Source organism: Poecilia reticulata, chromosome 20, assembly GCF_904066995.2.
Source record: "Poecilia reticulata chromosome 20, P_reticulata-male-v2, whole genome shotgun sequence".
NCBI classification, from domain to species: domain Eukaryota; kingdom Metazoa; phylum Chordata; class Actinopteri; order Cyprinodontiformes; family Poeciliidae; genus Poecilia; species Poecilia reticulata.
In genome coordinates, this window is record NC_088849.1 from 25436745 (window position 1) to 25463567 (window position 26823).

General features: G+C 42.1%; 1 protein-coding gene across 27 annotated transcripts in view; it reads left to right on the top strand.

Annotated features, from left to right (window-relative positions):
- LOC103457036 (NACHT, LRR and PYD domains-containing protein 12-like) overlaps window positions 1-26271 on the top strand; it is a 71267-nt gene extending 44996 nt beyond the window's left edge. For 11 of the 27 annotated variants that reach the window (XM_081601799.1, XM_081601802.1, XM_081601813.1 and 8 more), the window contains 4 exons: window positions 20760-20930; window positions 22808-22978; window positions 23935-24084; window positions 24610-25026. In XM_081601799.1, the coding sequence (XP_081457925.1) occupies window positions 20760-20930; window positions 22808-22978; window positions 23935-24084; window positions 24610-24757 (640 nt within the window). In that variant the 3' untranslated portion in view covers window positions 24758-25026. The other 16 variants (XM_081601810.1, XM_081601821.1, XM_081601817.1 and 13 more) reach the window with 15 other exon arrangements.
- The last annotated feature ends 552 nt before the right edge of the window (window positions 26272-26823 follow it).

Consider the following 26823-nt stretch of genomic DNA (forward strand, 5'->3'; position numbering starts at 1 on the left):
GACACTTCACCTCCTTCCTGCTCGTGTTGGTCAGAAGAGCCGATGTGTGAATGCGTCCCTTGAGATTTAAATTTGATATAAACGACATTATAAATAAAATTAATTATTAAAAAATAAACCAAAATATCATACCAGCATTCTTTTCTCTAAAGTGATTTATTCAGTCTAGTTTATGGTTTTACATCATAGATATAAATCAGCAAAATGTGTATTTTTGTCTGATTAGTAATTTTAGGATAATTAACTGCTGATAATATTACAGAATTTTTCAATTAATTTTACAACTTCTAATATTTTCACAATAAATTTCTGTGTTTTTTATATTTAATAACTGTAAAAATTATTTGAAATTTATGTTTCTTGAGTTTTGGTAATTCCATGTATTTTCTACTGTTATAATGTTTTGGATGTTACAGTCTGTAACTGTTGGTAACTTTTTTAAATTACTTTAAATTGTACAGATATTTTTTACAGTGTACATCAGCAGGTGAGCTCCTCCTCCTCACCTGTATCAAGCAGATCACCTGGATCGTCTCCATTTTGTGACCCAGACGTCTCAGCAGCAGGTCCAGTGAGTACACACTTTATATAAAACTGGTTCTGACCCGTTTTCAGGCTTTTCTCTGTTTCCGGGTCAGAGAAGCGAGAACAGACCGAACCTTTCAGTCACAGTTTGAACTAATCTGAGCAGCTGTTTAAATATAATCTCTCTGTTTGTGTAAAAGTGTTTTAATGTCAGATTTATTATTGCGCTGCTGTCATTTAAAGCTCTGAATAGAAAGTTTGTCACTTTTCCTCTGGAAATAAACGTCTTTAAGTTTTGACGCCTGTTAGACAGCGAGCGGCCTGTTGGACGTTATGATCTCAATGTTGATCAACAGGTTTGTTGAGCCACTAGAGGATCATGGGAAATTTATTTGAACTCTTTTGAGTGCAAATCCTTTTAATATAGAAATTCTGAAAGTTTTTAAACTTTATTGTTAAAATCTATCTGAACTATAAACTGTAAATATTTATTCCACAAATCAAGTTAGGACTTTAGACGCTTCTGTTATGATGAAAACACACAAGTCATGTTACTGAGTGAAATAGAAACTGAAACTAACTTTGTTCTTCAGATCAGGCTCCATTTTGAGACGGAGGACAGAAATAACTTGTCGTTTAAAGACATAATGTTTTTATTATCATGTTTCTAGAACATAATGAAACTGGAGTGGTGCCTCAGTGATCAATAGATGAATCAATAAAGTCTTAATCAGCCCTTAGGGGCAGCATGAGGCTGTGGCTGTGTCTGCAGGGGGCAGAGAGGATGGAAGGAGGACAGATTGATTCTCAGCTCTGGGGAAAAAGCTGATCTTTATCCATAAAGTGGTTGTTCACCTTATGTACCTGCAGCGTTTCCAGACGGTACCAACAGTTTGTGTCCTGGGTGGGTGGATCATCAGCAGCAACACAACTGGCCTTCCTCTGCAGTCGGCCAGTAGATATCAGGTCCAGGTTCAGTAACTGATCCCATGATCCACTGGGCCGTTCTCACCACCCGGGCCAAGTCCTTTTGGTCCTGGGTTGTTGTCGTCCCACCCAGTCCTGCTGAGGCAGAGGATGCTCTTCATCACGGCTCTGTAGACAGGAAGTCCAGCCCTTTGCAACTTCCTGAGGAAGAAGAGTCTTTGTTGGGCCTTCCTCATCAGAACAGAGGTGTTCAGTGACCAGGTCAGGTCCGAGGTGACCTGGATGTCCAGGAGTCTGATGTTGTCTCCCTACACACTCCACCACCTCCACCTGGATTGGAACAGGTGGTGCCCTGTCAGATTTTCCTACCGTAGAGCATCGATCTGCGCTTCCCCTCTCGGTGGGACGGATAGAAGACCGTCTGTCATGGGTCCTTTAGGGGTCGAGCTTTACTGGATTTATTTTAATTTAAGGGCTGATCAAGAAGGTATTTAGACAGACGGATAATTAAATTAATTGAAATAGAGACTTTATTGTGAATCGTTGGTGATTATAAATTGTTGTTACATGAGGAAACACATTTACATTTCATGAGAGAAATATTTAACAAAGTGTCACAACTTAGTTCCTGCGACTGAGAGATCTACAGGATCCCACATGATCCCACGTTTAGGCAGCACCAACACCTGGAGGTGATCTGATTGTGACCAATAATGATATGAATATAAACTAAATAAGAACTTAATGAGTCTTTTAAAGAGCAGAACTGGTTTTATCTTAGTAGGAAAAACCAGAACAAAATCACTTTAAACTACCACAGAGTATTAAAACCATAAGATAAAAATAAAATATTATTTTTTTTGGAAGAAATTTAGAATAAAGTTGTAATATTCTGACTTTATTCTCATAATTTCATGTTTTATTTTCTCAGTGTGTCCATAATACTCCATCCTGTTAAACTGCTTTACCTGATTATTTAAATCCTAAAATGTGACACATCTCTCCTTCCTCTGCAGTCTGGGGTTCATCAGAAACTGATGTTTCTCTGATCTGTGGAGTCAAACCAGATTTAAACTCAACAGATTTCCCTCTCTTCCTCCTCTCTGAGTTGTTTCTTTTCCAGTTGGACTTCTTGTTTCTCCTGGCAGCAGTGAGAAACTCTTTGTCTCTCTAAGTTCTGCTGGAAACCTGAACAGATCTGCTGGAAGCTGAGAGTGATCAGATCCTCCTCATGATCTCCATGGATCACCTGATCCTGAATATCTCCGATTGTTGGTCCGTCTGGAAAATATTCCTTCCACATATTCCTGCCTCTCTGACTGAACCGACTCTCAGCAGGAGGACTGGCAGCCCGTCTAAAGGAGGTCTGGACCCCAAAGGTTTCAGAACCGCTGCTTTAACTGAGCCCATCTGTTCAGGACCAACACATCACCACTTCATAGGAAATGTTCACTCCTTCATTCACTACATCTGACCTCACTCTGGATGTTTCTGCAGACCTGGAACATGATTCCAGTTCAGGTTTCAGGTTTTAAATGTTGTTAATAAAGTCAGAAGTTCTCCAGAAGGTTCTGGATCAGCCAGCAGACATCAGAAGGTCATGAAGAAGTGAAGGAGAGAACAATTCAAACCCAGATGGTTCCTGCTGGATCAGGTTCCTCTGATCCTCTGAACACATGATGGGATCAACTTTCTGCTGACTGGATCACTGGGAACTGACTGGTACTGGTTTCTCTTTCAGACTCACTGAAATCCAGAAGATGGAAGATTTGGACCTAAAGGAGGACAGAGCAGAACCTGCAGGATCCGTCTGTCCCTCTATGAGGAGTGACTGGTCCAAGGAACAGAATCCAGACTTCAGTAATGAACCTGGACCCTCAGACAGGAAGTAAGAAACCAGTTTCTAATTGATTCATGTGACTCCACACAGATTTATTTAATATGAACTTGTTTATCTTCAGCAAATGAATAAAAAGAAACTTAATTTTTCTGCCAACTTAAAGCTGAGTAGACATGAGGAATGTCAGCCAATCAGAGGAGTTTTAATGAGGCTTCAGTGAGTCAGAGATGGATGGAAATGATCCATGGAAACAGAAACAACCAGAACTTTAAAGAGCAACAATTCAGAGATAAACCCACTGAGAGAGGGAAACTTCTTTACTGGGAACACTGGGACCAGTCTATATACTGGGAACACTGGGCCCAGTTTATATACTGGGAACACTGGGCCCAGTTTATATACTGGGAACACTGGGCCCAGTTTATATACTGGGAACACTGGGCCCAGTTTATATACTGGGAACACTGGGCCCAGTTTATATACTGGGAACACTGGGCCCAGTTTATATACTGGGAACACTGGGCCCAGTTTATATACTGGGAACACTGGGCCCAGTCTATATACTGGGAACACTGGGACCAGTTTATATACTGGGAACACTGGGCCCAGTGATCCAGGTTGACGATCCAGAACTTTAAACCTTCTGCTTCTCTGCAGCAGTTTGTCTTCAGATCTTCTTCAGTGTTTTTATCTCAGAGTTTCTCAGTGATTGATCTGAATAACATTTTGTGTTTCAGAGATCAGAACCTCAGACTGAGAGCAGAACCTGCAGAATCCGTCTGTCCCTCTATGAGGAGTGACTGGTCCAAGGAACAGAATCCAGACTTCAGTACTGAACCAGAACCAACAGACCCAGAGTAAGAAACCAGTTTCTAACTGATTCATGGAGACCAAAACATCATTTAAATCATTTTAGTTCTTTTTTCAGTTGTGATCTTTGAGAGAACAGAACAAACTGAAGGAAAAACTAAATAGTTTCCTTTGTGTCTTTATAAATATCTAGCAGCTTCCATGTTCCACTGAGGTCTGGAGCCTCATGTATAAAAGAGAGCAGTTTTCACTCCTACACGGAAAACTTTAGAAAAGTGCAGCACACAAAAAATTAGGACGTATAAAACTGTACATATAAACCTGCACAACTTTACTTTATAAATAACAATTTATAGGAAATAAAGCAGCTGCTGGTCGGCATGTCGCCTCCATAAATACATATTAATGTAAATTAGTGAAAATTCCCAGAAGTCTGCCACCTTTGAAGCAGTAACCATGGCAACGTCCTTGTTTTTAGCAGTATACATAAGTACTTATAATAATAATAACTATATATTTTATTTAAAAGGTGCTTTCAGTTCACATGAGGTCACTTCACAAAACATTAAAATAATAATTTTTAAATAAAATATTTCAAATAAAAAAATAAATAAAGAGATCTAAGTGCAGCAGATCGTTCAGCTGGGATTTAAAGACAGTCAGAGAGTCTCTGAGTGGGAAAGTGGACGTTTATTCTAAATAGTAGAATCATGTTTATAAGTTTACATTTACAGAATAAAGATGTTTTATGTCCATAAGGCTCATTCACAAAGCGGCTCGACTGAAGGATGACTGCAGCTGGACCGGTACCGGTACCGCTCGGCTCCTTCTTTAAGTTCTGCTCTGAGCTCCAGGATGATCCGTCTCAACAGATCAATGTATTTAATGTCTTTGGTGACAAATAAACCCAGAAACAGGCAAAACAAGCAGAACCAGATGGAAACCAGAACCAAGTGCATTAAAGGATCCAGACCATCAATAAAGATGGACTGTAACTAAACTACAACTATAAACAATTAATCAGGACAATAAAACTACAAAGTGAAAACGGAACCAAAGTCCAAAGAATCATCATGAAGTCAGATTTAGCAAAAAATAAGACAAATTTAAATAACTTGTTGTTGCTCTGCTAACATGTCCAAATAAGGCTCTGTCACAGTTCAAGGCTCTTTATAAAATTCTTAGATTAATGCAAACTGGACCTGAATCCTGTTTACTGGATCTCCACCATTAAATAACGATCCATGTTTCTACACTGGAATCCAGATCAGAATCAGATTTTGGTCTCTGAGCCTCTGATGGAAACAGTTTTCTGCTCAGACAGAATAAAGATTTCAGACGGACAAAAACAACCAGAGAAAGATCCATCATAACACCAGATATAATGAAACACTTCAAACCAGACATCATCAATGTTCTGAGGTTCTGTTCTGACTCAGCTTCTGGTACCAGGACGGTTCCAGCCTGTTGTTAATGAACTATTTCAGTGATGAAGAAATGTCTTCACAGAGGGAGGAAGAGGAGCAGCGTTGGTGAGGAGGAGCAGCCGTCCTGCTGTGCTTTGTGTCAGGAGGTTCTGGTGAATCCGGTCTCTACCAGCTGTGGACACTGGTTCTGCAGACAGTGCATCAGGTCCTACTGGGACCAGTCTGCTCCATCTGGACCCTCCTCCTGCCCCCAGTGTGGGAAAAGACCCAGAACAGGAGCTGGACTGCTGACAGCCAATCAGAGCAGCTGTGCTCCAGGTGAGACTGAACACGTCCAATCAGAGCTTCTTCTGCTATCTGTTGGACCAATTTAACGTCTTTAGTTGGGATTTGGACATTTAAGGTTTTATAAATCTTCCTGTCAACTAAATCTGTGCATTTCCAGCTGCATTTTTAGAGTGACTCTGTTCTCAACTCTTTGTGCTAATTGCATTAAAACTGAACATTTTATTAAATCTGATGGTCATTTTGATGCATGAACTAGGCAGCTTAGTTCCACATTGGTGACATGCTAGGTGGCTAATCACCCGTCCCTTAAAATACTGAACCACCCCGTATTTGGCTGTTAAATGAACCGATTGAACCGATATGGGTAACGATTTGTTCCGTATTTCTATAAATGTCTGATAGACACACCAATCACACACATCAACACTAATTATAACAATAATGACCAAAATAAAACACTGGATATATTAAGGTCAGCTAAATTGTCATGGTGGGAGCTAAAGGACCCCAGAACGCTACGGACCGACGCTGCCATCACAGTTGCCTCCAGACGTACACTATGCAGCCACGGTGAGCCGCTATCAACCAGCGTTGTTTTAAAACATGTATCCAAAGTCGGTTCTAGAGGCCAGGTGTTACAGGTGTTACACCGAGAAACGCAGGCCTGCAGAGAATTGCCTGCCTTGTCGCGGGAGCGCACATCCCAGAGAAAACAGGCTGAAATATGACCAAAGAGGAAACTTTTGAAGATATTTGAAAGATGACCTCGTTTCTTAACCTTGTCAGTCTTAAAACAGTGGGTTTTATTTCAAAGATTAACTGAAATAAATATGGTTTTTACACCTTTGAGACGTGTGAGTCGAACATTTTTCAGTCAGTGTCTGATGAAAATGTTCTTCACAGATGGTTTAAAATCCCCACGTTTTCTTTTAACACCATAATAGCTTAAAGCAGGGGTGCTCAATACCTCGATCGCGATCGACCTGTCGATCACGGAAAGGTTTTGAGTCGATCTCTGCAGGTGACAAACTCAGGACGCTGAGTCCAGCACTTCCTCCTCTGCAGGCTTATCAGAAATATTCACTAAGATCCTAAACGTTTGTAGCTTCATTAAAAAAGAATAATTATAAAAAGTCAATGAAACATGTTAAAATTAATAATCTCAGTAATTATTGTTTCAACAAGGTGTTGCGCAATTCAGTGCGTTTCGGTTCCATTAACAAAAAAAACAAAAAAAAGATTTAAAAAAAAGGCGACTCAAAGACTGACTGACGAGCAGAGCAGGAGTTTAAATTAGCTACTCAACCACCGCTGTGTTCATGAGAGGCTTATTAATAATCGAGAAATAAATATCAAGCCTCAAAACCTGAGGCTTGATATTTGTGTTTTTATTATAATCTTTGCTCGGCTTAAGCGCAGGTGGTTGCCACGGCAACGGGTGTGCTTAAACGACAAAAAAAGAGAGAGAGAGAGAGAGAGAGAGAGAGAGAGAAGGGGGGAGATAAAGAGGGTAGGAGTGGTTTTGAGTTGATAGTCTGTTCGGATTGTTTTACCTTTGTTTACATTCGCTATGGCTCATCACACCTGCTGTAGTTTCTGAACGTTCAATAAACGACAAACTTGGACTAATTGCCTCGTTCGTTTGTGAGCATACGTCACAACATCAAATAGGACAAATATATTTCATTAAGTTTTAACAAATTCTACCGTGATAATTATGTGAAATTAAATTAATTATATCCCGACTTCAGAAGATTTGCCTTTACCCTTACTGGGCTCTTTGGTTCCTCCTATCAGTCTGTAGTTTCTCATATTGAGAAAAATCACATTTCAGATCTACCTTGACACCTGCTGGCATCAGGTTTGCAACCAGCTTCTGACTGAGAAACCAGTAAGTAGCTCCCAGTGTCAGAATCTCACTGAGGAAGAAACTGGATTAGGTTTTCTGTCACTTTATTATTTCTGCTATAACTGATGTATATTCACATATAAAATAAGTCAATAGAGTTTAATTTGCTATTTTTATGTCTTTGTGTCATGAAGTAGATCTCAGGCGGCTGGTGAGAGAAAAAGTAGATCTTGGTCTCAAAACGTTTGGGCACCCCTGGCTTAAAGCATTGCAAAACACAGGCCCATTATGTAGAACATTTTATATCATCCTGAACTGTCTAGTCTAGTGTCCCCAAACTACAGCCCACCTCCACATTTGGTTCAGCCCCTGAACAATACCAGAAAGCATTCAGATTTTTTTTAAATATATATACCGTATTTCCCGGACTGTAAGCCGCTTATGTGGATTTTTCTTCAACCACCAGAGGGCTCTTTAGCAGGAAATGAATTATTGGAAGTCAAAATTGGAAATAAAAGAAAAAGGCTCCCATTAAAACAGAATTAAGTTTTAATAGGGAATTGAAATTTGAAAATGTTGTCGATCAGTTAAATAACATTGAGGGGAAAAAGAAGATTTTTTTAACAATACTGGGATCATTATGAGAATTTGAGGTATAGATATTAGGATCCAGTAGATGGCAATAGAGCAACAATAATGGATGCAAGCTGCCATTGAAATCTAAAGAAGAAGAGAAGAAAGTGCCCATTTTCATTTAGCACATGCTAGTAGCAGACATGAAGGATCAGCACTTTTACTGTTACAGTTACCATTCAGAAACTATTGTAATCAGTTCAGTTAAATCTAAATTTGGCTCCTTTTCCTTTTTCAACTGTAATAAATGTGATATTCAATTGACCTGTTATGACTCAGATTTTGGGTGTCCGCCCCCCTCTGATGTTGATGCATCGTTGTGGAAAACCTGGAGCGGCAGAGATATCTGCGGCTTAATATGTGTATGTTTAGGCCTGTCACGATAAACGATAAATCAATTAATCAGACGATAAATTAAACCTATCGAGCTCATTTTAATTATCGTCTTTATTGTCTCTTCCGGCCTTTTTTCTTTCTGTTGATGACAACTGAATGAAAAAAGGCTCAGCTCCGGTGCTCTCCCTACCCTCCCTTCCTCATTTTCTTAGTCTAATGTCCAGTGCACACAACACGAGTTGTCGGCCGATTGTCGGCCCATTTTTGAAACCTGAGACCACACCTTAGCCGACAGAAATCCTATGTATAACGGTTCGATTGGGTTCATTGTGCCGTGTGGTGTCCAGCCACAAAGGCACAAAATAATGGCTACAAGTCCAGTTAACTAATTTTAAAATCAGGCATTAATCAATGCTTTACTAGAATCTACCTGCGATGCATGTGGCTAGAGTCAGCGTAAAGTCCTGACTGAATGAATATCATTATAACCTATTTACGTCACGTTAACAAAGAAAAGCTGAAAACGTACTGGGTTTATCAACTGCAGTAGCAATTTTGCTCCAACTCCTCCCCTTGTCATTTCTATATTCTTTGCACGAAACTGTTGTTTCCACATATCATCTCCAATGTACGCTGGATTTTGGGTTGTGCCGTGTCATCTGTTTGGGATTCCCCTCGTAATTTCCCATCAGAAAGCACGGAGGAGAATCCGCGCTTTCTGATTGGCTACCTGTCACATTCAGCGTTAAGCTCGCAGTCGGGGAAAACCACTATTTGATTGTGCTTTCTGGAAAACAATTTTTTTTTTACATTTAGGCATTCCTGCAATCACACTGTCACACTTTTTCTGTTACAAACTGACTCCGGCCCCCCACCAGAGAAGGAAAAAGTTTTGTAGCCCTCACAGGAAAAAGTTTGGGGACTCCTGGTCTAGTCTATTAATGTAGGAGGGGATGTATTTTATTTATGAGCCTGCCAATATTTGCATCCACAGATTTGGAACAAACTTCCAGAAAACTGTAAAACAGCTGAAACACTGGGTGCCTTTAAATCTAAACTTAAAACCCACCTGTTTAGAGTTTCTTATGGCTAAAATATGGTTAGAGTGCAGGTTTTGATGTCTTCGATGTTATTAATATTTTTATCTTTGCTTTTTATCTATTTAATTTCTTTTTATTTCTCTTTCTCACTGTTTATGTTTTAATGATGTAAAGCCCTCCGGAGAGGCACGGGTACTGTCCCCCACTGGTAGAAAACGTGGGTAAGAGTCCCAGTTAAACGATGTTTAACTAAAGTCCTAAAAGGGGTGCGGGTTTTAATGTTTTTATCTTTTTTAATCTTTTTTTTAAATCTCTTTCTCACTGTTTATTCAATGTCACATGCTGTTTTTATTTTAATTATGTAAAGCACTTTAAAATGCCTTGCTGTTGAAATGTGCTATACAAATTAAATTTGATTGATTGATTGATCCCCTGTCTATTGTCCTGTTGATATGAAAGTCTGAGACAAAAACCTTTATTTACTCTGATAATATACCAAAGATTACAGTTTATATGTTTCCATGTAATTTATGTAATAATTCAAACAATTTGTTGTTTACCTCTAAAGGACTAAATAAAATCCATGTCATTTTCGACCTATAATGTTTCTTTAAAAACATCTGATTTTATCTTATGGAAAAACCATATTAAATGTGAACAATATCAGACAAACAAGCAGTTTCTTTGGCAGTTAAAAGTTGTTGTTTTTTCTAAATTTCCTACATTTAGGCTGGAAAAGGAGAAAACATTGTTTTACTCTGCCTCTTCTGGGGATCTTTGTGGGAGATAGAGTACATGGACATGGTGACATGATGCAGAAGAGTTCATGTTGCTTAAAGCATTTAATTAATATGCTTATGTAAGGTTTTTCTTCATCTGATTTGCTTTGTGAATCAAATTCTGACAGAATAAATTCTGGTCACAAAACAGACAGAAATATTCTGTCTGACAACAGAACAACATTCTGTTTCAGAGAATGGATCCGATCATTTATCTTCATATCATGTGACGTCAGAGACCGTAAAAAACTTTATAATCTGTTCCAGATTATTTTGTTCCAACTTAAACACAAAGTCGTGTTTTTAATTCAGTTGTTTCTTCTGTGTTTCAGCAGATGTTGTTCTGCAGCAGGTTCTAGAGGAACATAAGATCAGTCTGAGGGGGAGATGTGAATGTGTGACTGAAGGAAGTGATGAAACAGGAAGTAGAACCCTCCTCAACAGGATCTACACTGATCTCTACATCACAGAGGGTCAGAGTGAAGAGGTTAATACCCAACATGAAATGAAGCAGCTGGAGAGAGCTTCCAAGATCCAGAACCTCCATGACTCTGCTATCAGGTGCCATGAAATCTTTAAATCCTTCCCTGACCAACATGGAGCCATCAGAGTGGTTCTGACCAACGGCGTCGCTGGTGTTGGAAAAACCTTCTCAGTGCAGAAGTTCACTCTGGACTGGGCCGAGGGCTTGGAGAACCAAGATGTCAGTGTGGTGGTTCTTCTTTCGTTCAGGGAGCTGAACCTGATCAGAGATGAGCAGCACAGTCTTCTCTCGCTGCTCCATGTTTTCCATCCAACACTCCAGAAGCTCTCAGCAGAGCAGCTGGCTGTCTGCAAACTGCTCTTCATCTTTGATGGCTTGGATGAAAGCAGACTTTCACTGGACTTCAACAGCAGTCAGCTGGTTTCTGACGTCACACAGAAGTCATCAGTCAACGTTCTGCTGACAAACCTCATCAAGGGGAACCTGCTTCCCTCAGCTCTCATCTGGATAACTACCAGACCTGCAGCGGCCAGTCAGATCCCTCCTTCATGTGTTTCCAGGGCAACAGAAGTACGAGGCTTCACCGACGCCCAGAAGGAGGAGTACTTCAGGAGGAGGTTCAGTGATGAAGAGCTGTCCAGCAGAATAACCTCCCACATCAAGACCTGCAGGAGCCTCCACATCATGTGTGGAATCCCAGTCTTCTGCTGGATCACTGCTACAGTTCTGGAGAACATGATGACCTCAGAGCAGAGAGGAGAGCTGCCCAAGACCATGACTGACATGTACTCACACTTCCTGCTGGTCCAGACAAAGAGGAAGAAGAACAAGTACCATGGAGGACATGAGACAAGTCCACAGGAGCTGATGGAGGCTGACAGGAAAGTTCTTCTGAAGCTGGGGAGGCTGGCGTTGGAACATCTGGAGAAAGGAAATATCATGTTCTACCAAGAAGACCTGGAGCAGTGTGGACTGGATGTCACAGAGGCCTCAGTGTACTCAGGAGTTTGTACAGAGATCTTCAAAAGAGAGAGTGGGATCTGCCAGAAACCATTCTACTGCTTTGTTCATCTGAGCATTCAGGAGTTTCTGGCTGCAGTTTACATGTTCCACTGTTTCACCAGCAGGAAGACAGAAGTGATGGAGAAGTTCCTGGGAGAAAATTACAGTGAAACATCTCTGGAGGATTTTATGAAGAGAGTTATGTCTAAATCCTTTCGCAGTAAAAATGGCCACCTGGACCTGTTTGTTCGCTTCCTTCATGGACTCACTCTGGAGTCCAACCAGAGTCTGTTAGGAGGCCTGCTGGGTCAGATAGAGATCCGTCCAGAAACCATCCAGAGAGTCATTGACAATCTGAAGGAGATGAACTCTGATAGAATCTCTTCTGACAGAAGCATCAACATCTTCCAATGTCAGGTGGAGATGAACGACCTCTCAGTGTTTCAGGAGATCCAACAGCTGCTGAAATCAGGGAATGAACTGTCAGAGATCCAGTGTTCAGCTCTGGCCTTCATGCTGCAGATGTCAGAGGTTCTGGATGAGTTGGACCTGGAGAAATACAACACATCAGAATCAGGACGACTGAGACTGGTTCCAGCTGTGAGGAACTGCAGAAAGGCTCGGTGAGTTCAGACCAGTGATGCCTTAGTTACTGTGAAAAAGTTATTTTAATCAGATTATTGATTATTCCTTGAAAAAATAATTTAGTCAGATTATTGATTACCTGATTTTGAAAGTAACTAAGTTACATTAAAAGTAACTTTTTTAGTTACTTTCAGCAGCTGCTAACAACCACGCTCCGCCACCTGCAAAAATTACATTAACCTTTGCCAAAACTTAATTGTAAGTTATATTATGTTGGTAACATCAACAATGTGTCTCCACTTATAAGGTAGAACTGAAGGACAGATTGTTTAATGGTTACAACCCCATAAAAAACTGCAGTAATCTTTGTGTTTTCCTCTATTGTCTATAAACTCTAAATAGTATTTTATCCCCCTCTAACCCCCCTGCCTCCAGGTTCAGTGTTACGGCTCTGTTTTTGATGTCATAGCTCAGCACATAGAGCTTCTCCTGCTGCTCCACAACTCAGATCACCTTCTGCACAGATTTGTGACACTTATCTTGATATTAATGATTATAATGGTGTTTAGTTGGACAACTTAACCGACTCGTTCATTCATGGCTGTTTTCATGTTTATTGCTATTCATATTAGTCTCGATGTTTGCAGTTTTCTGGAGCGCAACGTGAAGCTCGACATCATTCACAGCAAATATATTAACTTGACCTTACAAAGACACAGCAGGATGGATCATATGGGAATTGATGGACAGGGAGAGTCTCACTAAAACAAACTGGATGTCAGATAAATTCTGGGGTTTATTATGTGTTTCTGCTTATTTCCAAACCCAAATGATTAACTTCACGTTCAAAAACAAGCCCAAAAAACCACAACCTGTGACTCATTAAATTTGCAAACGACTTTAGAAAAAGCAAGCCGAGAGTCGCTTATAATAATCAGACTTGGTGACAGAAACTCAGTAGTTCCTGATTTTCCAGCAACAAAATGTGCATCTCCCTGATTTGTTTACGTTTGTGTCACTGCTGATATTGTCGCATAGAAACGGCGGTAGCTCCCCAAGACACGTAGAAGTAACTGTAGTCTGATTCCTGGATTTGAAAAAGCAGTGTTACTGAACAAACTGGTTCAGATGTCTTCGTTGTATTCATTCACACAATGATTGATGTGTGAATGCAGCATTCATTGTTTGCATTGTTGCTCTGTTTCTTCTTCATTGCTCAAATTGCTTCTGGTAATTTTTAGCCTTTACTTTCTTCATTCTTTGGACGATTTAAATCATGTAAACATTCAACTGCTCCAGGACAGCATTGCTGCAGCTTTTAGAATAGAATAGAATAGAATAGAAGTAATTTATTCATCCCAGACAGGAAATTACTGTGCAGTTGCAGCATACACATACACACAGATCAAGTTACCAATAAAAATAAAAAACAAAATAAAATAAAATATAAAAATTCTATAAAATGTAAGATGTAAGATTCTGTACAATATGAACAGTGATTATTAATAATCTGTACAATCTGTACAATAGTGCTTTGTGAACAATCTGTACAATATGGATTTATGGACAAATCTGTACAATGGTGACTTAACGTTTATTATACAAAGTGATGGCCTGTGGCAGGAAAGATTTCCTGTATCTGTCCCTACGACAACGGAGCTGAAGCAGTCTGTGTGAGAAAGTGCTCCGCTGTCTGTCCACTGTGTGGTGGAGAGGGTGCAGCTTGTTGACCATGATAGACAACAGCTTCTTCAGTGTCCTCCTCTCCACCACATTTTCCAGGGTCTCCAGTTTCAGTCCAAGTACAGAGCCAGCGTTCCTGATGACCCTCTTCAGTCTGTCGCTGGCTCTGATTAATGTTTTTAACAATATTGCACTTTTTATCAGTCTTCGTGTATTAAATTCTATGAAACTGTTTTTTCTGACACATCCAATCAATCAGAGACACTTTTTTAACTTTCACTCATTGGGCCGCAACCCCATAATTCACATCTTTGGCTCTTTTTTATAAAATCTCTATTTAGGTTTGATGGAAACTTGGACCATTAAATTAAACTCCTGCATTGAAGTTGTTGCCGTTTAATCCAGTTGGAAACTTTGTGAACCAACTTTTCTTCTGCCCACTAGTTTCCTCTGAGTTTATAAATGAGAGCAACATGAATGGATTGTTCTGTAACCTCTGTGTGCTGCCAATCTTGGTCAGGATTCTCTTGCAAAAGAGATTTTCAGTCTCAGTGGGATTTTCCTGGTGAAATGAAGGTTAAATAAATAAATTAGTGATTGTTGTCTGCTGTCATAAAAAGTCATTTCTGGAGGAGACCTGGTTTCTGTCAGATCCTCCCAAAGCTCTGAGAATCTGCTTCCAGAGCTGGAACCATTTTCCTCATCAACTCTTCATCTGCAGCCTTTATGAAGCTGTTAATGTCCATAAAGACCTGGAGAGACATGAGCTGCAACACTCTAGAGCAGCTGACCAAACTGTTGGAGACCAGGATCTACTTTTTCTCTCACCAGCCGGCTGAGATCTACCACTCACCCACAGAAACTGTAAATTAAATTCTATATGTAAATATACATCAGTTATAGCAGACATATGGAAGTGATAGAAAACCTGATGCAGTTTCTTCCTCAGTGAGATTCTGACACTGGGAGGAGGTTACTGGTTTCTCAGTCAGAAGCTGGTTGTAAACCTGAGGCCAGCAGGTATCAATCAGTTATGGCAGATGTGAACTTTGACCTCAATATGAGAAGTTACAGACTGATAGGAGGAACCAAAGAGTTGAGTTAAAATCTTGTGAAGTTGGGATATTTTTCCTCCAACAGGATCCAGAGGAATCAAACCAGATGTTGGACTGGATTTAATTTCAATGTCATTTGTGAATGTTAGAGCCTCAATTTTAACAGTGGAGCTATAAAGGTTGAAAAAGGTTATTATTTTGGAGAAAATATCATCAACATCAACATTTCCACAAAATAAGAGACAAAAATAAATATCTTGTTTGATGGAGAAAAATCCTCTCAGACTCTGAGCTCAAAGTGAGATGCCAGAGAACCAAACTAATATTTTATATTAGACAATTAATTTAATTCCACATAGTTATTGAAGTAGGAGCCATTTGTTTGTTAAATACTTAATGAACTATATTTGTCCTATTTGATGTTTGTTGTGAATGACTAATACTCACAACTGAACGAGATAATTAGTCCAATTCTGTCGTTTATTGATGGTTCAGAAACTACAGCAGCTGTAATGAGCCACAGACAAACTAGAGAAGCTGAAGTTTGTCTAGAAAATGGATGAATAGAAACTATTTTCTGATCATCACCATCCGCTCCACCATGTTGGGTCTGTTAGGATATCAGCTCCACTGGTTTCATCTGTTCCTTCATCTTCCAATGAAAATCCTGTTTTAAAGTCATGTGATGAAGAGCTTCTGATCCAGATTGTTGCTGCAGCAGTCAGAGCTCAGCATGAAGAAACAGGGAGGTTTGCTAACAGGCAGCCAAGATGGCTGCCGCTAAAACCTTCAGTTGTTCTGAGAACATGAAGCCTGAACTATTTGAACCTGTTGCTCAGCTTCTCTATTAAATGGACCTTTGAACAGAACCAGAACCAGGATGTTGGTTATGAAATGATCAAACTCAGTAAATTGATGTGAAGACCAGATGTTCATCATATGATTTCAATGTTATCATTTGTGTTTATATAGATTATCTGGTTTAATTAGAACTGACTTTATTTCTTCTCTAATCACAGACTTGGTGGCTGTAAACTCAGTGAGGCTGAATGTGAAGTTGTGGCTTCAGCTCTGAAGTCCAACCAACATCTGACTGAACTGGAAATCAATCAGATCCACATAAATAAAACCATTACGGACTCTGAACTGAATCATGTGTGTGAGATCCTTCAGAGTTCAGTCAGTAAAGTGACGAGTCTGAGGTTTGTTTTCTCTATTTATCCTATAAAATCTTTCATTGATACTTTAATATTTATCTTCACATTTATTTTGTTTTCTTTAAAAACAATCTGATCTAGAAATGTCATGCTTCATCAGGTCACTGATCAGAAACTTTAGAGCTGATTCAGAATTAATCCATCATGTTTCTGATGATCAATAATGATCAGATGTGATCAGTGTTAAAGGAGGCCTGCTGAACTTTGACCTCATGATGGGACTCAAGGGTTGAAGGTTGCAGGATGCCGGTCATCAAGGCCTTGAGGTGAAGATCCCTGGTCTGGACCGAACCAGAATAAGTTCTCCAAGTATTTACTGTCCCCATAGTTCAGTAAATACTTTGACTTTAGAACAAAGAACTGAGAACCTGATCACCAGCAGAGCAGCGCCACCTGGTGGATCAACAGAGTCATATTTTTCTATCAGATACCTGAGATTAACCAACCTTCACTTTGATTCTGATATGAAACTATTATAAAATCTAATGTCCATTTTAATTCCCGACCAGAACCACTGAAGGCCCAACTGAAATATTCTAACAACCCGTCATAATAACATGTTCTGGTTCTGTTGGTTTGGACTCTATAAACCAGTTTTACTGGATCAGATATTAAACATCAGTTCATCATGTTTCTTTTACCATCCATCCATTTTCTTACACCTTTGTCCCTCAGTGGGGTCGGGAGGGTTGCTGGTGCCTCTCCAGCTATCGTCCCGGGCGAGAGGCGGGGTCACCCTGGACAGGTCTCCAGTCTGTTGCAGGGCAACACAGAGACACACAGGACAAATAACCATGCACACACACACACTCACACCTAGGGACAATTTGGAGAGGCCAATTAACCTGAGAGTCACGATTTTTGGACTGTGGGTGGAAACCTGAGTACCCGGAGAAAACCCACGCATGCACAGGGAATGTTTCTTTTACATTCATCCATCCATCCATCCATTTTCTTCCGCTTATCCGGGGTCGGGTCGCGGGGGCAGCAGCTTCAGAAGGGAGGCCCAGACTTCCCTCTCCCCAGCCACTTCTTCCAGCTCCTCCGGGGGAATCCCAAGGCGTTCCCAGGCCAGCCGAGAGACGTAATCCCTCCAGCGTGTCCTGGGTCTTCCCCGAGGCCTCCTCCCGGTGGGACGTGCCCGGAACACCTCACCAGGGAGGCGTCCAGGAGGCATCCTGACCAGATGCCCGAGCCACCTCAACTGGCTCCTCTCGACGTGGAGGAGCAGCGGCTCTACTCTGAGTCCCTCCCGGATGACCGAGCTTCTCACCCTATCTCTAAGGGAGAGCCCAGCCACCCTGCGGAGGAAACTCATTTCGGCCGCTTGTACCCGTGATCTCGTTCTTTCGGTCATGACCCAAAGCTCATGGCCATAGATGAGGGTGGGAACGTAGATCGACCGGTAAATCGAGAGCTTCGCTTTTTGGCTCAGCTCTCTCTTCACCACGACGGACCGGTACAGCGCCCGCTTCACTGTAGACGCTGCCCCAATCCGCCTGTCGATCCCCCGTTCCCTTCTTCCCTCATTCGTGAACAAGATCCCCAGATACTTAAACTCCTCCACTTGAGGCAGGACGACCCCCCTGACCCGGAGAAGGCACTCTACCCTTTTCCGGCTCAAGACCATGGCCTCGGATTTGGAGGCACTGAGCCTCATCCCGGCCGCTTCACACTCGGCTGCGAACCGCTCCAGTGAGAGCTGCAGATCACGTTCCGATGAAGCCAACAGGACCACATCATCCGCAAAAAGCAGAGATGCGATCCTAAGGCCACCAAAACGGATCCCCTCAACACCTCGGCTGCGCCTAGAAATTCTGTCCATAAAAGTAATGAACAGAATCGGTGACAAAGGGCAGCCTTGGCGGAGTCCAACTCTCACCGGAAACGAGCCCGACTTACTGCCGGCAATGCGGACCAGACTCTGACACCGGTCATACAGGGACCTGACAGCCCGTATCAAAGGGCCCGGTACCCCATACTCCCGGAGTACCCCCACAGGGCCCCCCGAGGGACACGGTCGAACGCCTTCTCCAAGTCCACAAAACACATGTAGACTGGTTGGGCGAACTCCCATGCACCCTCCAGGACCCCGCTGAGGGTGTAGAGCTGGTCCAGTGTTCCACGACCAGGACGAAAACCACACTGCTCTTCCTGAATCCGAGGTTCGACTATCCGACGGACCCTCCTCTCCAGGACCCCTGAATAGACCTTACCAGGGAGGCTTAAGAGTGTGATCCCCCTGTAATTGGAGCACACCCTCCGGTCCCCCTTTTTAAACAGGGGGACCACCACCCCAGTCTGCCAGTCCAGGGGAACTGCCCCCGATGTCCATGCGATATTGCAGAGTCGCGTTAGCCAACACAACCCCGCAACATCCAGAGCCTTAAGGAACTCCGGGCGGATCTCATCCACCCCCGGGGCCCTGCCACCGAGGAGCTTTTTGACCACCTCGGCGACCTCGTCCCCAGAGATTGGAGAGCCCAGCCCAGAGTCCCCATGCTCAGCTTCCTCAACAGAAGGCATGTTGGTGGGATTGAGGAGGTCTTCGAAGTATTCCGCCCACCGGCCCACAACGTCCCGAGTTGAGGTCAGCAGCGCACCATCCCCACTATAAACAGTGTTGGTGCTGCACTGCTTCCCCCTCCTGAGACGCCGGATGGTGGACCAGAATCGCCTCGAAGCCGTACGGAAGTCTGTCTCCATGGCCTCTCCAAACTCCTCCCACGCCCGAGTTTTTGCCTCAGCGACAACCCGAGCCGCATGCCGTTTCGCCCGCCGGTACCTATCAGCTGCTTCTGGAGTCCCACAGGCCAACAAGGCCCGGTAGGACTCCTTCTTCAGCTTGACAGCATCCCTCACCGAAGGTGTCCACCAACGGGTTCGAGGGTTGCCGCCGCGACAGGCACCAACGACCTTGCGGCCGCAGCTCCGATAGGCCGCCTCGGCAATGGAGGTACGGAACATGGTCCACTCAGACTCAATGTCCCCCACCTCCCCCGGAACGTGTTCGAAGTTCTGCCGGAGATGAGAGTTGAAGCTCCGTCTCACAGGGGACTCCGCCAGACGTTCCCAGCAGACCCTCACTACACGTTTGGGCCTGCCAGGTCTGACCGGCTTCCTCCCCCACCACCGGAGCCAACTCGTCACCAGGTAGTGGTCAGTGGACAGCTCCGCACCTCTCTTCACCCGAGTGTCCAAGACATACGGCCGCAAATCCGATGAGACGATGACAAAGTCAATCATCGAACTGCGGCCTAGGGCGTCCTGGTGCCAAGTGCACATATGGACGCTCTTATGCCTGAACATGGTGTTCGTGATGGACAATCCGTGACGAGCACAGAAGTCCAACAACAGAACACCGCTTGGGTTCAGATCGGGGGGGCCGTTCCTCCCAACCACGCCTCTCCAGGTCTCACTGTCATTGCCCACGTGAGCGTTGAAGTCTCCCAGTAGAACAAGGGAGTCCCCAGGAGGGGCACTCTCCAGTACCCCTCTAAGGACTCCAAGAAGGGTGGGTAATCTGAACTGCCGTTCGGCCCGTAAGCACAAACAACAGTCAGAACCCGTCCCCCCACCCGTAGGCGGAGGGAGGCCACCCTCTCGTTCACCGGGGTGAACCCCAACGTACAGGCGCCCAAATGGGGGGCAACAAGTATGCCCACTCCAGCCCGGCGCCTCTCACCGTGGGCAACTCCAGAGTGGAAGTACGTCCAGCCCCTCTCAAGGAGACTGGTTCCAGAACCAGAGCCATGCGTCGAGGTGAGGCCGACTATTTCTAGCCGGAACCTCTCAGCCTCGCACACTAGCTCCGGCTCCTTCCCCACCAGAGAGGTGACGTTCCACGTCCCGAGAGCCAGCTTCTGCAGCCGAGGATCAGACCGCCAGGGTCCCCTCCCTTGGCTGCCGCCCATAGCACAATGCACCCGACCCCTTTGGCCCCTCGGACAGGTGGTGAGCCCATCGGAAGGGGGACCCACGTCTCCTCTTCGGGCTGAGCCCGGCCGGGCTCCGTGGGTAAAAGCCCGGCCACCAGGCGCTCGCCATCGTGCCCCACCTCCAGGCCTGGCTCCAGAGTGGGGCCCCGGTGACCCGCGTCCGGGCGAGGGAAAACGCAGTCCAAAGTTCGTATTCATCATAGGGGTCTTTTTGACTGAATGTCAAATTAATTTGACATTCAGTCAAATTAATTTTCTACATTTTTATTATTAATTTGTTCATATTTCAGTTTTAACCTGCATCCTGTTGCTTCAGCTCACATCTTTTATTCTTTATTCAGATTGATGAGCTGCAGGTTGTCAGAGATCAGCTGTTCTTCTCTGGCCTCAGCTCTGAAGTCCAACCAACATCTGACTGAACTGAACCTGAGTGGAAACGACCTGAAAGATTCTGGAGTGAAGGAGCTCTGTGGTTTACTACAGGATCCTGAATGTAGAATACAACGATTAGGGTAAGAAACCATGTTTTATTCTGGATCAGATGTTTGTGATGTGAAAGTTGTGTTGCCACTAAACTGCAGACAGATGCTGATATTCTACTGATCCACTCTGAGGATCTTCATGGTAAAGTCTGCTTTCTTCTTCTATGGTTTGGTCCAGTTAAAGTTTCTTTGTTTTATAAAAGCACCAGCAGTTCCTCCTCCCACCATCACATCCAACCAATCACAGCCTTCATTTCACAGACACCAACCACACCTGCAGAGAGAAGGTCAAAGGTCAGATTGTAGACTAGAGGCTGATAAAACTCTGATATTAGGATCATTAAATGTCTTAATATCTACAAACAATCAGATCTAAAATCTGATAAAATGTCTTTATGTCCAAGACAGACTGAGGCTGAATTCACTAAATAATGATGTTCATCCACATCTCTGACCTTCTGATCATAAATGATCAATAAACCATCATTGATAAAACCACAAACTTTATTAACCTGTAAAGATGAACAGATGTAGAAACATCAGGAATCAGTTTGACATTTAAAATGAATCTGAACTGAAATATTAGAGCTCAGTCCAACAGAAACAGTTACATTTTAATACAGCAGCATCAATTTAAGTCAATTATCTGAAAATATGTAAATATTTTCCAATCTGTGAATAAATGTGAGGTAAACAAAGTATTCCCTCCTTTCCTTGGTTGTTTCTAATCTCCAGTGTTTGAGGTGAAGCAGCAGGAATCCTGTGAGTTTGTGACAGATGTAGCAGGAAGTTGTGACGTTGACAGAAGGAGCTGGATGGACGACGGAGGGACAGCTGATAGCAGAGCAGCTTTATTTCTAGACAACTTTAAACAGGACCAAAGGAGACATGAAGCAGCATCACATGATCCAATAATCAACCAATAAACCATCAATAGGAGATAAACATCAATACAACAGCCCTGATTAAAATAATAAGATAATCATACAGTCAGAATGAAGTAAATGGAAATAGAGCAAAATAACAATAAATTGATTTAATTCAGACAAAAGTCAACATTTGGTTTGAAGCAGGAATTTATAATCAAACTGGGCTATAAATCAGTTCAGTTTCCACTCATGTGTTCATGTGTTTATGAATGAGTGAAGTGTAATTATTGCAGCTGTTGATCCTCCAGATGATGAATCAGTCAGTTCCTCTCAATAGCAGGTTACTGTCACTGTGGAAATGAGCTGCTTTATTAAATCACTACAGCTTCATTAACAGCTCTAATGTCTCACTTTGGTTCTTAAAGTCCATTTTAAATCCCGACCAGAACCACTGAAGGCCCGACTGAAATATTCTAACAACACGTCATAATAACATGTTCTGGTTCTGCTGGTTTGGACTCTATAAACCAATTTTACTGGATCAGATATTAATCATCAGTTCAATCTATAAAGTCTCAGACGGAGAAAAAGGAAATATTAAAATATTTAATGACAGGAATGAATAACAGTTCTTTGGCGCTCGGGCCCCGGCAGCTGATTTGAGCTGAGATTTGATGTGAACTCGATGAACATCCCGATAACCGGTTAGGGATGCTCTTCCCCGGAGCCTGACACTGGTGATGAAGATCAGGAAAGGGTGCTATCCTGGAAAGAAGGGGCGGTGGTAGGTTGAACGCAGCTGGGAACCGGCTGACGGCTTGGGTGTGGATCCCTTTATGCAGAGCTTGATTAATGATTGGATGCGCTGGGTGAGGTCCAGCGCTGAGGTCAGAGATGAGCATGACGGCAATGGGCAAACGGAGGGGACGGAGTCTTCCAGCTTGAACTTTTGCTCTAGCTCCATATAGCGATTTGTTAATATTTCAGTTTTAACCTGCATCCTGTTGCTTCAGCTCACATCTTTTATTCTTTATTCAGATTGAGGTTCTGCAAGTTGTCAGAGATCAGCTGTTCTTCTCTGGCCTCAGCTCTGAAGTCCAACCAACATCTGACTGAACTGGACTTGAGCATCAACAACCTGAAAGATTCTGGAGTGAAGGAGTTCTGTGGTTTACTACAGGATCCTGAATGCAGAATACAACGATTAAAGTAAGAAACCATGTTTTATTGTGGATCTGATGTTTGTGATGTGAAAGTTGTGTTGCCACTAAACTGCAGACAGATGCTGATATTCTACTGATCCACTCTGAGGATCTTCATGGTAAAGTCTGCTTTCTTCTTCTATGGTTTGGTCCAGTTAAAGTTTCTGTGTTTTATAAAAGCACCAGCAGTTCCTCCTCCCACCATCACATCCAACCAATCACAGCGTTCATTTCACAGACACCAACCACACCTGCAGAGAGAAGGTCAAAGGTCAGATTGGAGACTAAAGGCTGATAAAACTCTGATATTAGGATCATTAAATGTCTTAATATCTACAAACAATCAGATATAAAATCTGATCAAATGTCTTTATGTCCAAGACAGACTGAGGCTGAATTCACTAAATAATGATGTTCATCCACATCTCTGACCTTCTGATCATAAATGATCAGGAAATGAGCAGGAATCCTGTGAGTTTGTGACAGATGTAGCAGGAAGTTGTGTCGTTGACAGAAGGAGCTGGATGGACGACGGAGGGACAGCTGATAGCAGAGCAGCTTTATTTCTAGACAACTTTAAACAGGACCAAAGACGACATGAAGCAGCATCACATGATCCAATAATCAACCAATAAACCATCAATAGGAGATAAACATCAATACAACAATTCATTAACAGCTCTAATGTTCACTTTGGTTCTTAAAGTCCATTTTAATTCCCGACCAGAACCACTGAAGGCCCGACTGAAATATTCTACCAACACGTCATAATAACATGTTCTGGTTCTGCTGGTTTGGACTCTATAAACCAGTTTTACTGGATCAGATATTAAACATCAGTTCATCATGTTTCTTTTACATTCAGTGAAATTAATTTTCTACATTTTTATTATTAATTTGTTCATATTTCAATTTTAACCTGCATCCTGTTGCTTCAGCTCACATCTTTTATTCTTTATTCAGATTGTGGAGATGCAGTTTGTCAAAGATCAGCTGTTCTTCTCTGGCCTCAGCTCTGAAGTCCAACCAACATCTGACTGAACTGGACCTGAGCAACAACAACCTGGAATATTCAGACGTTCAGCAGCTGAAACATTTTGTAAAGACTATATGGTAAGTAAATGTTATCAGTGAGTCCAGCTGCTGTCAGCATGTTGAACTAAACCAGTTCCCATCAAAGCTCCAGTGTTCCCAGTAAAGCTGCAGCTTCTCAGTGGGAGGAGAATGGTTCAGGCTTCCTGATTGGACACAGAGACAGCAATCAGCCAATCAGAGCAGCAGCAGCTTGCTGTGTTCCTGTGTTTGTGTTGGTGTGAAGATGAGTGTTGTTGCTGTGTCCATGTCTCCAGGACGTCCAGCTGGACTCCAGCGTCCAGCCGTCCAGCATGTCCAGAGACAGTGGTCCTCATTCATCAAACTGTGGCAGCAGCAGATCTGATCTCAGATCTGCTTGTTCTCTCAGTTCAACAGGAAACAAGTGATCAGGTTGATGTTGGTCACAGCTCTGAGATCAGTCTGACTGCAGCCTGGAAACCACTGGAAACTCTGGTTTCACAAACCATCATTCATTTAATCAGCAGCTGCTCTTCCTGCTCCAGTCCAGTCCTCACATGTGGACATGTGTCCTCCTGTCCTCAGTCTCATCCAGATGTGTTCAGGGACAGACAGCCTCCATGCTGCTCAGTCAGCTGATGTCCAGCAGCAGATGTTTGTTCATCAGCAGCAGTTTGTGTTGAAATGCAGCAGCAGCAGCAAATCCATCCCTCCAGTGTTGGAGCAGCAGTGAACCTTCAGGCTCTCAGCAGTTTGTTTCCACTGTGGACTTGAGTGGAACCTGCAGAGGAAGCAGACTGGATGCTGAAAGTGTGTGTAGGTGTGTGAGCTTGGAGCTCAGTGTGTTCACTGCAACATGTTAAGATGAGAGCTGAGAGGAAGCTGCTCTGAACACGACTGAAGGCCCTGCTGCTCTTTCTACTGGATGTGCTGCGTCACTGACTGCTGCTGCTGGAGAGAAGCTGGAAACTCACTGATCTGATCTCTGATTCTTTCTTCTCTCTGCAGGTGGGAGCACCATCTTGATTAAAGTAGAGAATCATCTCTGTTTCCTGCTGATCCTCAGAAGCTGCAGCAGTTTGAGTCTAAAGAGACTCTGACTGGATCATGATGACCTTTGACCTGAATGGTTTCCATCCTGTTTATTTCCTCCTGTCTGTCATTTTGGATCTGATGTTGTTTTTCTCTTTGGATGGATGAAGATGAAATTGTAACTCGGCTCCATTAATATTTTTGTAACATCGTGATGTTAGAATATAACATGATCAATTTTAAAGAATCAGTGTAAATATCTTCCTGTTCTGTTGGGTTTCTCTGTTCTAAGTTTGACATAAAGGCCTTTAATAGACCGTTTCAGTTTTTAGGGGATTAGAGAAATGGGTCATAAAGAAACTCAGGTTTTGTAATCAAGTCCAGCCAAATTAGTTATAACATACTTTACTGATGAATTTAATGTAACTTAAAATAATATGTACAATGGAAATTAACTTTAGTTTTGTTATATAATTAAAATAATGCAGAATTAAAGCACAATATTTAAAACAAATACTTATTTACATTATTAATAAACCTTTTGTCTTCATCCAGGTGGCTACAATCTTATAAGCTCCGTTATAATTTATCTTTTTTATTTTTGATTGTCGTTAAGCTGCTTTTGCACTGACAGTTAAACTATAAATTGTCTCTTCAAAACAAAAGCATCACAACTCAAACGGGAAGTTAACTGTATGTGAAACTAATTCAGAATCTTCTAAGTTATTAATATAATTATTTTCACATTGTTGTCAACATTTTAACCCCATACTTCCCAGAAACTGCAAATGTTCTTATATATAATCTGTTGTTCATGTTTGTTCTGTATAAATAAGTTGTGGATCAGAAAAGAGTAACATGAATTAATCTGGTGCCAGATTCACTCGTTATATTAACTTCCACTGTTAATAAGTTTAAAGTTTATTTGAGCAAAGGACAATAATGATTTTTTTTTTTTTTTATTAATGGTTTAGGAATGTATGTTTTGGGCTAATTACACATTTAAATGAGCCGCTATCATTTGCTATTGTAGCAGTTTTTTTATTGACTATGATAAAAATTAAATTCCTCATAATCCTCCATCAACATGTTGGTTTGGTGAACGCAGTTTATCTACTGTAGCATCGATGAATCTGTGATCGATCTCATTGATCTGAAATCTGTTGATGCGCCTGAATTATTTAAACCTGTATAAACATAAAATCTCCTCCTGAATCTGGTTTGGTCTTTGTGAAGCTGATGGATCCTGGATGAAAACATGGAGTTTTGTCAAACCGGCTTCATCTCTGATCCTGGATTTCAGAATCCGACTTTAGTGAAACAAAATCTACACAAAAAACATCAAACTCTGAAACAAAAACACTTTCATCATAATTTATTTAATAATAACTCTGTGGCTCATTTACACTTCTCAAAATATCATAAATAATAAAACCTTCTGTACAAGTTCAGGAAAATAAATAAATTTATGAAGAACCTCAGATAATTCAAACTATAAATTCTTACAGTTCGTCCATAAAAACTGAGTTTTAACGTTTTTATAAACAATGCATAGAGAGAATGTAAAGCTTTAAACATACAGAAACACAGAGTCAGATTTTATATCCAACAGCAAAATGAAGAGAGGAAACTTCTTAAAATAACAGAAATATTCAGATTTTCACCTCATTACAGAGGAAACAGGACCAGCCATCAGGAAACACCGGAAATAGAAAAAGAGTCAATTTCAGGGAAAAACCTCAAAATCTCAGATTAGGTTCAGAAATT